Consider the following 13,562-nt stretch of genomic DNA (forward strand, 5'->3'; position numbering starts at 1 on the left):
TATTTGTTTACGCCATATTCATTTATTTCTGCATCAATGTTCATAATTGATTTTTTTTCTCTTCAGATCCTGACTGGAGAAGACTGGAATGAAGTGATGTATCACGGTATAAACGCATATGGAGGTGTCGGATCACCTGGAGTTTTAGCATGTATTTATTTCATCATTTTGTTCATCTGCGGAAACTGTATCCTTTCATCTGTTAAAATAGTGCTGTTTGAATCTTTGATGCTTAAAATACTGAAAATGGTTGATAGACATATTTTTAAAAGAAAATTATTTATATCATTTTCGGAAATCTGGATATATTTTTATTTAATAGCCTTTTAAATCTTAAAAATGAATAATTGCCCGTTATTAGAGAGCCGCCGATGTAGTGAATGTAACGAATGATAATTATCCAAGCGACACTCTCAATAAACCTTATATGATTAAATAATTTCTTTTTAATAAAATAATAAATATCGAGAATAACGTGATATCAAAAATATTAGAACAAAATATTTTTGGACAAAAATATTTACAGAAAATTAAGATGAGCGACAATTCTATACTCTTTTAATGACGTTATTTTAAATAGATACAATTTTCTTGTTTACTTGATAGGGAATAAAATCAATTAGAATAAACTTTAGCTCCGGGATATTATATACACGTATACAACAACAAACAAAATGCACAAACTAAACTATTTATAAATAACAAACAAATTGCGAAAGAAATATCTATAAACAATAAATAAAATATACAGATAAAGTATTCATAAGTAACAAAGAAATGGCACAAAAGAAATATTCTTAAATAACAAACAATATTGCAAAAGAAATATTCAGTTAAAAGGATCACCAATAAGGTATAAAGGAAAACGTTGATAAAATCAAACTGAAGATAGAAGGGAGAAAATTGCAAAACACCATACATGTAACGGGGGAGGGGGGAATCGAACAAAAACGCTATGCTCTTTGCAATTCTCATGTTAATGCATTTGTATATTTTGAAGGTCTATATTTTATTATCTTGTGTCTCCATTTCATTTTGTTTTTTGCAATACTATGTATAGTGTTTCATTTTGTTGACTAACAAAGCAATTCCTATGATTCGTTCGGAGCTTTAACTTTTATTAGATATTCTACTGAATGTATTCTTGGCCATCGCTGTTGATAATTTGGCTGATGCTGAAAGTCTTACGGCCATTGAAAAAGCAAGTCATTCATTATCCCATTTTCTTTGCATGGTTTTCAATAAATCATAATTGGGAGCAAAAAAAATATTAAGATTCATATCCATTCTTACTTTTTATTTTATAATATTTGATCATTACTTTATCGATTGCACCTATCGATTTTTAGCAGCCTATGTATCGATATAATGAACATATTCATTGCTAATTGAAACTGTTCAAACAATGTTTTTACTTTATTACAGTTATTCAAGAATCTCGTTAAAAATTTTATTGAAATTGAAATGTTCACTATTCATGCATTTTCTTTTCATTACGTCTGATAGGATGAAAATCATTTTATACTTCTAACTGTAATAGTTTGGATGCAATATTAAAATATTTGAAGTGATATTAACCCTTTGTACTCGGATAACGACTCTCATTCGCCATTCAAAACGGTGCATCATTTTAACATTTTATTTATTTATTTTTGATTGTTAAAAATTAAAAACGGGTTCATTGTTAAAATTCACCTTAAAACAATTATATATATTTATTTTTTGGAGCAATAAGCAAGTCTTTGTATTAGGTGAGTAGTTTTGCATCGAATTACTTTTCTGAGTGCAAAGGGTTAAATCAATTGCTAATATTAATACTAATATGCCAAACAAATTAGCTAACATAATGATTCAAATAATGATAATTATCTATCTATGAACGTGTTGAAAGACTTAAAAATGTTGGTTTAATAATAATTAGATTTGAATTTTATCTTATTGCTAGTAACTATCTTTAAAGCCTATGTAAAGCAATCGATCTATTCTATATGCTCTATATCTCAGATACTTTTCATTCACTGAAACAAATCAATATCTAACAAAACTAATAAGGCGTAGATTAGCATAGTTTTAAGGCATAGTTTTATAAAGTTAATTGGGTCGATTTTAATTATCCTAGATCATACATCAATCGTAAAATACAAATGAGCTATGAAATAAAAATCTTGCATTCAGAAATAGTATAAGGCAAACACAGTAAATTGATGGTATTCCAAGATTTTTTTTGATTGATAGGTCTCAAATTTGATATTCGATATGTAGTTATACAATTAAAAGGTTATTCCAAAGTAAAGCAATTCAGATATAGTTCTGTTCCTAAAAGGCGATTGAAAAATATACAATAAGCATTTTTTCTAAAAAAATTTATTTTATTATAAATGGTTTTCAGTAAAAGAGATTTCATTTCATTTCATTTCCACTATACATTGTGATACAGTATCTTAATGAATCTGAAGTCCATAAATAAGCAGTCAAGTTATATAAAGAGTCTAAATGACAACTTAGTTTAGAAAAAAAGTCAATTTTAAAACGCTAGGATTTAGTATAAGCAAAAATCAAAGATTTTCATAAATCTATAATTTGAACGAGAAATAATAAATATCCTTTTTGTGTTGGTGATGAAACGAAATCCCATTTATTTACGCGGATACATCAGAAAGTTTGGAAACTTGTTTCTGTAACAAGCCAACAGGCAGCAACACAAAGGAGCACACACTATTACGAAGAGTATAAATATTTGTGGATCTGTAAGAAGAATCATTCAAAATGTATCAGTAGCTGCATAGTTTGTACTTTTGTAGTTGCATATGTTTCTTTTTTTACTTTCCTAAATTGAGCAAACTATTCAAACAGAAAAATGAATGTGAAATTTTATATCAAATTGGATAAATATACCACAAAGACATTGAACTTGGGGCAATAACTGTGTGACAAGTGCTGCACAAGCAGTTGCATTCAGTGTTGTTATGAATTGCAGAAGCAAGATTTGAAGGACAAGCATGCTTTAAAAAACTATATCTGGAATGCAATCAGAGATTCATTTTGGAAATGGCTTGACCTGATTCAAGAAATGGATTTCAGGACACATTTCAGAAAAGACAAGACCACTATAAATGTTATTTTATTGCGCAATAATAACGCTAACGCTTTTAAAGTGACACTGAGTCGACAAAAATAATAATACTATAGACATATCCATAGTTATTGTGCACAAAGTTTATCTCGAACTTTATGGTTTCACCTTTCTTGCATATTCAAAAAATGTCTTCATCTTTCAGGAAGAAGAGGAGAAAGAACAGGGGAGTATTGTGTATTCCAAAGAATATGACGATTATGATGGTCTCGATGAAGAGGGTCGCCATCACAGTAAGAGAAAGAAGAAGAAACGGCACAGCCTCTCTTCTTCGAGTATATCCGTGGATAAGCCATCTAAGCCTGAAACGCCGCAAATGAATCACAATATGTTCGTAAAAATGTAAATATGTATAATTTTAGTTAAAAAAAATTATATATATTTGGTGCAAAACTTTGCTTCCGCCATTTTTTTTCAATGTTTGAGGCTTTGTTCTTAAAATGTGATTACCTATTCAGGATTATACCGTTAACATTGCCGCTCCCATCAAAAGCAAAGCATGTGGTGCTGCCATTATATTGACAGTTTACTGTCTGACAATTTTTTTTATCGACCAGCACTTACCGCTACAGACATCTATTGGAAGCAAAGTCATACAGTCAATATCTTTGTGAACAAGATTGTTCATAAAAAAGTGCGTCCGATGACGTTAGGCAGAATAGCCACTCTAATCAAGACCTCAATAACTAATTTCTAAATCGTTAGAGATAAATGTGTACTTCCAGTTGTAAAAATTCTTTTAATGGCTTACAGAATTATATCTTGTCTTGATTTAGTCTTGAATGTGCTTCTGAAAAAATTATAAAATATAATTTTTTTTACATAGTTCCTTTTCAGTCATATTCAGGAAAATAATCTTGATATATTAACATCTTCAGAAAATTCCTGCGACTAAAATCGATAGAGTAATGAAATTTCAAATTTCTGGACTGATAAACCACGAAGAATTATTTTCGTGAATTTGCGAATCATCCTCGAGGTTGTCGTCGAAATTATATGCATATACTCGATGTAACTAGATTTTTTTGCAATCTCTTTCAGAACTTAACATGTGTAGCGTCTTTGTATCAGACCATTCATTCTGAATTCTTTTTAACCTGAGAGCTTTTATTACTAAATGGTAACAACAATCAAAATGGGAATTTTAAAAAATAATTTAAAATAAATTTTTCTGTTTAATTATTTGATATTATTTGAGAATGAACCATTTTAGGACAATAGATTAATTTTTTGGACTTGCGTAAATCAATTTCTAGATATTTCACTTTTCGAACTTTGAAATTCATTATTAAATATAGTTGCAAATTCATATAGATAAGATTTATGTATTAATTTGTATTTCTGTATATGTTTTATTGATTGAAATTATATTATATTTTCTAGGCAAAGAGAAAAAGCTGATAATTCAGTAAGTATAGTTAAAACGAAACTTTTTTTAACAGATAAATAGCTTAGAAGATGTAAATAAGAATAATATAATAAGAATTTTGATCATGAATATGAAAAAAAAAAATTATTGAGACCGTAATTTTGGAACCTTAAAACATGTTTTTAATAACTTAGCATAATATTTATAAAAATAGCAGAATCAAAATCGAATCCAGAAAGATGTAGTATATTTAGACATTAGAGAAATATAATTATAAAAATTTCAATTCATGAAGGTTAGCTGAATGGTTATATAAATTTTTGATGCTGAAGTTTTAGTTAGCTGAATAGTTTTTATAATTTAAATAAGGGAAAGTTCTGAACAAAGTTAAAACCAATGTCTATGAAGAAAAAAAAAGTGATTGAGCAGAAAAATTTAATGTGGTTGGCTTCTGGTTTCTTTCATGAAATAGAAAAGATGTAGATATGAAATTTAGCATAACGCAATAATGAAATATCTGTGTTTAATAAAAACATCTATGCACTTTACTTACTTTATAACTTCCAGCCACCGTTTTAAGCACAGTAGAGGAAAGTGAAAAGAAACAAAATAATCATTTCAATCAAGCAGACATATTTGTTAAATATTAAAATGATAGTCATATTCTGTTTACCAAAAAAAAAACTGAAAAATATTTTTACGTTTCCACACGTATCTAAAATATAGTATTATTCAAAGAGATTTTCAATTTGTTGAAAAAAACAAGATACATTCAGTTTTTGAGTTTAAATATGTGCAATTTAAAAAAATCAAAATCAAATGAAGTAAAAAGTTATATAGTAATAATATATTAAATTCATTTTAAAACTTTTTATTTAAGTGCCTAGATATTAAATGTACAAAGATCAATTATTTTATCAATTTTGATTGCTGCTGCAAATAATGGAGATCTTTCGTAATTTTAATTTATTTTACTTTTTAATAGATTAAACCACCAGACTCTTCAAATGATACAAAAGAAATCGAAGCAGAAAATGAAGCTACAGCAGGTAAAAATAAAAGATGATGTTTCGTATTTTATTGCTGATTGTTTATTATGTCAATGGTTTCAAATTTTGTATCTTTTTCCATTTAATATTTTTTTTATAAATAATTAATCTCTTACAATAAACATACACTTCAAAGGAACATATAGTTTATGGCATATGTAATGAAATGCAGATATGTAGCATTAAATATTTTGTTGTATTTGTTTTCGTTTTATTTTATTTGTATTAATATATTTTATGTACTATTGCATTTGTCAAAAAAAAAACTAGTAAGCCAAATTTCGATACAAAAATATTAATTAATTATATATTATTATAATGTAAAAATACTTAAATTTCTTTATCAGTAAAACTTAGTAAACTCGTTTCTATAATATATTGAATGAACTTATTATTTTTAATGCTTAGAAGAATCATCATCCTAAATTGCATATTATTTTACTATTATTTTAAAATTAGTCTTCTAAGCAACCATATGTTTTAAAGTTACATTTTCCTGGAGACTGAGACAAACTTTTGAAATAAAACTGTAAATCTCACCATATATTTGGCGCTATTTAATCATAAAATGGATTTTATGCTAGTAACTCCATTACATCAAATCCTAAGCAATGAAGTAGATAGATCAATTGCTGAGTTATTTTTTTTTCAAATATAAAAATTAGGAATTAATTTTGAATTTCAAATATTTTCAGTTGAATTTAATGAAGAGGAAGGGGAAGGTGATGAGGATGATGACGATGATGATGAAGAAGAGGAAGAAGAATCTGTTTCCACAGCCAGACCCAGGCGGCTTTCTAATATGCATATTGACAAAAAAATCAAACCCATTCCTGCTTACACCTCATTTTTCATTTTTTCACACAACAACAGGTAGAACACAAGTTTTCATACGAAAATTGTGAAAGATGTAATTTAATGAAAATGTATGACAAAATTTCTCAAATATAAAGGGGAATTATGAGAATACTATATAATATAAAAATTTCTAAAATTAGATATAATACATAAAAGCTACCATAAAAACTTATTGAAAATCTCAGTTGGCGCAGAATAAAAACAAAAAGAATATGAGAAATGCAAAGATATCATTGAAGAGAAAATGCAAAAGTATATCAGCCAATATTTAAACATAGTGCAATAAAAATTTAATTAATATGGGAAATTCATGTAACGGAAATCTCTTTTAATAAAATATAAGAGACATCTCACAATGTAACCAACTTTTTTTAAAATTATAATTTAATACACTTTTTCACTTAACTTCTAATAAAACTAGTTATTATTCATTTAGTTCCATCATTAATTGTAATTTTATTTAGTCATCAATTGAGTTAACAGCTAAATAAAATATTTGTTTGCAAAAATAAAGTATTAAATAAATGCTTGGAAGAACTTTCATTCTGAATAACTTTTTAATATTTATAAACTATTAGCCTAGGCAGCCGTATTTTTAAGAAGCATTTTTTTTTTTTTTTTTTTTGCAGAGTGTAAAGTCATGATGTATGATTTTTGAAATAAAATAATGCTGTAAATTTCATCGCATAATTTGCGTAATTTAATCATAAAATTGTTTTTGTGCCAATGACTTCAAGAAATCAAATACTAAACATAAAGCTGACAGACCAATTGCTGAATTATCAATAATTTATAAATTAAATGCATAAAAAAACAAATTGAGAAAGAAACTACTTCGAAATTATCATTACCGAAAGTAAAAAGATATTAAGGTACAATTTTATGATTTGACAGATAAATTTGTTATTTTGTATTTTTAAATTTGCGTTTTAAAAATATATCCTAAAACAAATTAATTTATAAAATTCAATTTAAATAATTATTTTGAAAAGTAAGAAAAAAAACAGAATTTATGAAATCCTTTACGTATCAGAATTTTGGCTTATAAATTTGTTAAAAATGAATTAAATTTCCATTAACGGAAATTCTTGATTGAAGTAAGCTACAGATTTGTTTTCTAACTAATTAGAAACTTTTAATGTTGGTCTATATATCGTACTATAATTCCTCATCTTCCGTTCGTATCAATGAATTTATCTTTTCCTCCAATACAGGTTCCGCAGGCTATGTCACTTCATCGTTAATCACAATTATTTTGCAAATATTATTCTTGGCTTCATATTAATTAGTAGCGCAATGCTTGCTGCAGAAGATCCTCTACATGTCAATTCAGATAGAAACAAAGTGAGTTCTCTCTATTTTAAAATATTGTACCTGTATATTTTTCAAGTTATATCAAAACTAGCAATTATTAAAATTTACCATTATCTAAAAACACATTATTTGTGATATGATTATAAAATATTAATTTTATTTTTATTACTTTTCTTAGATTTAATAAATTTTTATTCATCATTTAATATAAAATAATCATCGAAATCATTTTAAAATTATCATTATAAAATAAACATCGAAATCATTTTAATATAAAATAATCATTTCAAATTTATCAATTTGAAATAAGCATCGAAATTATTTTAATATAAAATAATCATTTTAAAAATATCCTTCTAAAATAATCATCGAAATCTTTTTAATATAAAATAATCAAGGTTGTAAGTTTCAATGAGAGCAAGATTTTTCTCAAATTTTAAATTTATAGATATGTATGGAATTAGTGCATCATAAAACAAATATAAACACACTTTATCCATTAAAATATACGTATGGTTAAGTGAATGAAGAAAAATTAATCTTTCTTACTAGAAAATTTTTTTTTAATTGTTAAGGAATTTTTTTATTGATCTAATTAAATATATGAAAAAAATTGTTCATTTCAGATTTTAAACTACTTTGATTACTTTTTTACAACCGTTTTCACTGTTGAAATTACATTAAAGGTAAGATTACACTAGAATTGGCTCTTATCTCTGAGCAATTTCACTAATGATAAAAAGAATACTCGATATTTCAAAAATCTCTATTTATTTTTTTCCAAACAGGCTGTAGCATACGGTCTGATTTTACATAAAGGATCTTTCTGTAGAAGTTACTTTAACCTGCTTGATGTGCTTGTTGTGTCCGTCTCGCTCATTTCTTTCGCATTTGGGTAAGTTTGCAAACATGAAGCACTCTATTGCCATATGTCTTGTATTTGACATTTAATTGAAAGTGAATTTATCATCCACTTAGGAACGAAACGTTCTCTGTTGTTAAAATTTTACGTGTTCTACGAGTGCTCCGACCTCTCCGAGCCATTAACCGTGCCAAAGGATTAAAGGTAATATTACGAAAGTTCTTTTGGTTCAACTTTCTTGTCTTTGAATCTTTTAGAGATGCTTCTTAAAATTATTACAGACAAAATTATCAGATACGAATTATTTATCTTTCAAAAAGTTACAATTTTATATACTGTAATATAAAATAAGATGACTTACGTGGGCAGCGATTTTTGCTAAGCGTTATTAATTACTCTAGTGTGCAAAACTTAAGGGCGAACCAAACTTATAAACATATACTAAAGAATTTGAGTAAGGGACTCTTACCAATTATCAAAAAATAAATAATAGTGTTTAAACAAGTTTCTGAAGCAATACAAGAGAAGAGAGAAGGATGATATTAAGGACTTTCGATGCAAATCCAAACTCAAATTCACATCAAGTGCAACATGGATATAAGTTGCATTTGAAATACGTTTTGGTGAAAGAAATGTCGGTGGTCAGTCGATGGTGGTGAAGTCTATGTAATTCAATGGAAGAGTTTTGTTCCATATACAATCCAATACAATTTCATGTGAAGAGTCTTCTCAAATATTAATCGAGTAGTAAGTAAGTTTGCATGTGATCGTCGAAATAAAAGAATCTATTAATCACTATTATGGAAAGAAGAAAAAATTGATACCGGACCATGAAGAACCGCAAAACACAAACTGGCTATTCCGAGCCACCAGGAGGCACACGGAAAAACTTGAATGACCGAACATTCGCAACGCCAGTACAAGCGGAAACCGTGGTTGTGTCCTAAGGGCCATCACCCGTCAATGGTACAACCCATCCATTAGGAAATACATCCGTCATCCCCCTTCCTTTTCGTGCACGCACAAGGGGGGCGAGAGCCAACCACCATGCCGGAAGCTTATCAACTTCAATTACTAGGTGCCCCCCCCCGTGGACCGGTTCATGAAGAACATTTCTTGGAAGTTGGGGTAATCAATTAGGCACTATGTAATGTTTTTCTCTATATCAAGCATCTTTACAATACTGGCCAGTTCGGCAATGGATAACAACGAGTGCGTGTGAAAGACTTTAAGATGAAATCTTTCTACATGCTCTTTCCACCGGTATACACACAACAGCTTACACAAATGCTGATAGAGGAATAAGTATATATAACTTAAGAACTGTTCGATAAACTTGCATTGAATTTGTGGAATCGACCAATCAACCATTACAGTTACGGAATGTCAAATTTTTTTAATGTGAAACTGTTTGCAATTTTTAAAAAAAATCTTTGCCATTTGGATTTATGTTTAATCAATCGTCACTCTCAATAAAGAATTTATTTACTTTTTTTTAAGTTTTTGCAATATATTTCATTTTTACAATATTCCATAGGCATGCAGTAAACTAACACTAGCAAACATTTCTCCCCTGACATGTCATCCTCTGAGAAATAACGTTTAAAAATACAATTCGCCCTTAAATTTTGCAGGCTAGTCTAATTTTGTAGACCAAATGCGTATTTGGTGAAATGAAATATTGACTAGTTAAAATCAAAATTGAATTTATTTCAAAATCTATGCAAATATTCTAATATTTCTAAATAGATGAAGTTATTTTAAAACAGATAAATACTTTAAACCAAATTTTTCGATAATAATATATTTAATCCATTCAAAAATTTTAAATAGAAGATGAAAAAGAAATTTTTTAATGAAAAAAATATTTATAGTTTTTATGTTCTCTATTGCAGTACATCTAAAAATTTGGTTTTAATGATTAAAATGAAATTTAATCCTCCAAATCTTTTGAACAAAATTCTCCTAATGTTAACTAAATGCCTTTCAAATTTAGCCCCAATCCATTAATAAAACGTTGTCTTGCGTTTTTAAATCTTAGAGTACTTTTTTAAAAATTTTAAATTCTTGGATTATTAAATTATAGTAGAAATATATAGTGTATCTATTGTTGAAAAAAAATTTTATTCAGTAATTTTTAGAAGAGTGATAATCATAGAATTGAGTTCTGAAATCTATCTTCTAATAAAATTAAGTTTAATAAACACAACCAACAATTATCTACATGTTTTGAAATTCAACTGAATGCAAATGTTACTAGGGATATTGTTAACGGAATTCTTTTTAGCGGGTTTATTAGAACTACAAAACAATATACTGATTACGACTTAAATCAAATTAATGGAATATTATGTGCCACTACAAGATTGTCTTACATAATAATTTTTTGTTGTTGTGTAGATTTAAATCTCTTATCAAATTTTCAAAACGGAAGCTGGAATCGTTTGAAATTTTGTGTTAACCTCTGATACCATAGTTTTAAACTCTGAAAACTATTATACTTAAGAATAGTATTATGAACCAAACAGACTATTTAAACATTCGCTTAACTGATAATAAAGTATATCAATTGGCATGTATTTCCAGAGACATTTATATATTAATACGAGAGACAAACTCATTTTGAAAGTTTAAATGCATTAAAAAAAATCGCTCATTGATTGTTAAGGCCTTGTGTATCTGATGTGATTTTGTGTTTTGAGTTGATTTCTTTGTATTTCTCATTATGTTTTGATGCCGTAGAGAGTAGAGTAGAAAGAAATGATTGTTCTTCCCGCTCTTGTTGGTATACTGTTCGGTGGGTCCAGCAAGCAATGACATGCTATATTTTATTTGCATTTAGCAAGTAATCCAGTGCATCTTTGTTGCGGTTAAAACTATAGGCAACATCTTGTTGGTCACCTTTCTGCTAAACTTCATGTTCGCTGTGATTGGAGTGCAGTTGTTGAAGGTATGACTATCCAACGCCTCAGCGATGTTATCACGTCTATCCTTCCCTTTACTAATCACGTATCGAAAGTCGGTAGATTTGCCAGCAGTAAACTCGATGTCTTTTATAAGCAAAACCTGCCACAGGTTAGTTCTGTACAAACTTATAAGCAACTGATAGATGCCACACAGCAAACTTAAGACAAACTGGAAACCGAAATCACATTTTTAAATAAAGTATTTTGAGTTGAATGGTGAGCTATTATGTTTAAAAATATATGTTTTTGTTGTTTTCGGGTTCAATTTCATGTGAAAATTTAAATATAATATATATGTTAAGGTCAATGTGAATGATCGGTTATTATTAATACTAACCTGTCATTATTAATAATAACCAACCCGGTTAGATTAATAATAACCGATCATTCATGTTGACCGTAACACATATACATTAAAAATGACTGAAAGACGTCAATGAAACTTCTATTGCAAATATCTAATTTTTGTCTTTACGGATTGAGAGGAATGTATGTTTTGATGTTTTTGTCCTTGTATAAGTTTTTTGGCTCTATTTCGGTGGTGACAAGTGTTTTTGTATACCCCTTGAAAATAATAATATTTTTGTTCACTTTAAAAACAATGCAATTCATTCAAATTTCTACCCAAACTCATAAATGAAACCCTTGCAGTGGTTGTTTGATTTCAAAGAAAAGATTATTCTAGTCTTTCTTTGAAGCCTGGCATTTCTACCGATAGTAAAATATGACACCTCCTTTATTTTGCCCTCTAGTACGTAGTCAAGTGCGTCATAGTAGCAGTCAAAACTATAGGAAACATCATGTTGGTCACCTACTTGCTACAGTTCATGTTTGCTGTGATCGGAGTCCAACTTTTCAAGGTAACTTTTAAAGCAAAACGAAAGTGGCCTGATTTTGTGAGTCAATGTCGAGTACTGTGTCTGCTTTTGTGGCATTTTGCGCAGTTCTTATGAACAATACTATTCTGTGTGCCATCCAACAACAGAAAATTCTAGAAAAATGTCATTTAATAAAGATTCAAAAACACGCTCCCTTCTTCGTTAACCTTCTTCTTACAATTTCACCCCGCATTTTAATGAAAGAAATGTCCGGATTCTTCGGAAAAACTGAAATACTAATTAAAAGACACGAATAAAAGCATAATGCAAGTACTAATTAAATAAAAACAGTTTTAATTGAAACTCACCACCTTAAATTATAACTTCAATGAACGATATTTTAAATTGTTAATTAAACATTAAATGCCCATAAATATTTTTTATTATTCTTCTAACTGAATATATTCTATAAAAATAAAGCCAAAATAAAACTTTAAATATTCAAAAAAATTTCTGTTTAACAAAACTTGTTTTTAATTAAAATAATTTAATATCTTAAAACAATAGTTTTTAAAATGATGTCCCTTTTTATGAAGAATGGCTTGTTAATAACGCTATACCCTATTAATTTTATATTTATATATTTTTGAATATTAATAAATAGATTATTTTTTCGACAAGAACAAAATAATCACTTTCCAAAATAAAATAATAATACCTTAAATGTGAAGTAAAAAAAATAGTAATTAAATAGTAACTTATATTTAATTTAAAATGTATCAAATTTTTAAAAATTCAATTCAATGGTGAAGATTTTTAAAATAAGAGTAAAGCATGTATTATTTTATTTTATAATTTTACTAACACAAAAATAATCTAATTTGATTAGAAATGGACGTAACAAAAGGGTTAATAAAATTAACTCCAAAATAAATATTAAAATAGTTACAAAATGATTAAAATGTTGGATAGATTAATTATTTTGCTATAAACATCTTATACAGAAGACTGAATTCCTTTTCTATTTTCTGCTACTACATACGTGTAACTGAATCCAATTTAAAATAAATTGAAATAACACAAAAATAATGAATGCCTGAGAAAAATTTACAACGTAACAACTTACAATAATCTTCTAAAAACCTTAAGATTGTTTAAAAAGTTAAATGTTTTTTTAAAATTTAAATTAATAC

The 13,562-nt window shown here is 27.7% G+C and overlaps 1 protein-coding gene across 1 annotated transcript in view; it reads left to right on the forward strand.

Moving 5' to 3' along the window:
• Positions 1-13,562, forward strand: part of LOC129964288 (muscle calcium channel subunit alpha-1-like) — a 293,395-nt gene that overhangs the window by 223,663 nt on the left and 56,170 nt on the right. Inside the window, exons 15-25 of the mRNA XM_056079056.1 lie at positions 67-187; positions 1,125-1,201; positions 3,279-3,475; positions 4,517-4,541; positions 5,488-5,551; positions 6,247-6,424; positions 7,624-7,753; positions 8,350-8,409; positions 8,512-8,618; positions 8,702-8,789; positions 12,304-12,411. Of these exons, the coding sequence (XP_055935031.1) occupies positions 67-187; positions 1,125-1,201; positions 3,279-3,475; positions 4,517-4,541; positions 5,488-5,551; positions 6,247-6,424; positions 7,624-7,753; positions 8,350-8,409; positions 8,512-8,618; positions 8,702-8,789; positions 12,304-12,411 (1,155 nt within the window). The remainder of the gene's footprint in view (positions 1-66; positions 188-1,124; positions 1,202-3,278; positions 3,476-4,516; positions 4,542-5,487; positions 5,552-6,246; positions 6,425-7,623; positions 7,754-8,349; positions 8,410-8,511; positions 8,619-8,701; positions 8,790-12,303; positions 12,412-13,562) is intronic.

The sequence above is a fragment of the Argiope bruennichi genome, chromosome 3, assembly GCF_947563725.1.
Source record: "Argiope bruennichi chromosome 3, qqArgBrue1.1, whole genome shotgun sequence".
NCBI classification, from domain to species: Eukaryota; Metazoa; Arthropoda; class Arachnida; order Araneae; family Araneidae; genus Argiope; species Argiope bruennichi.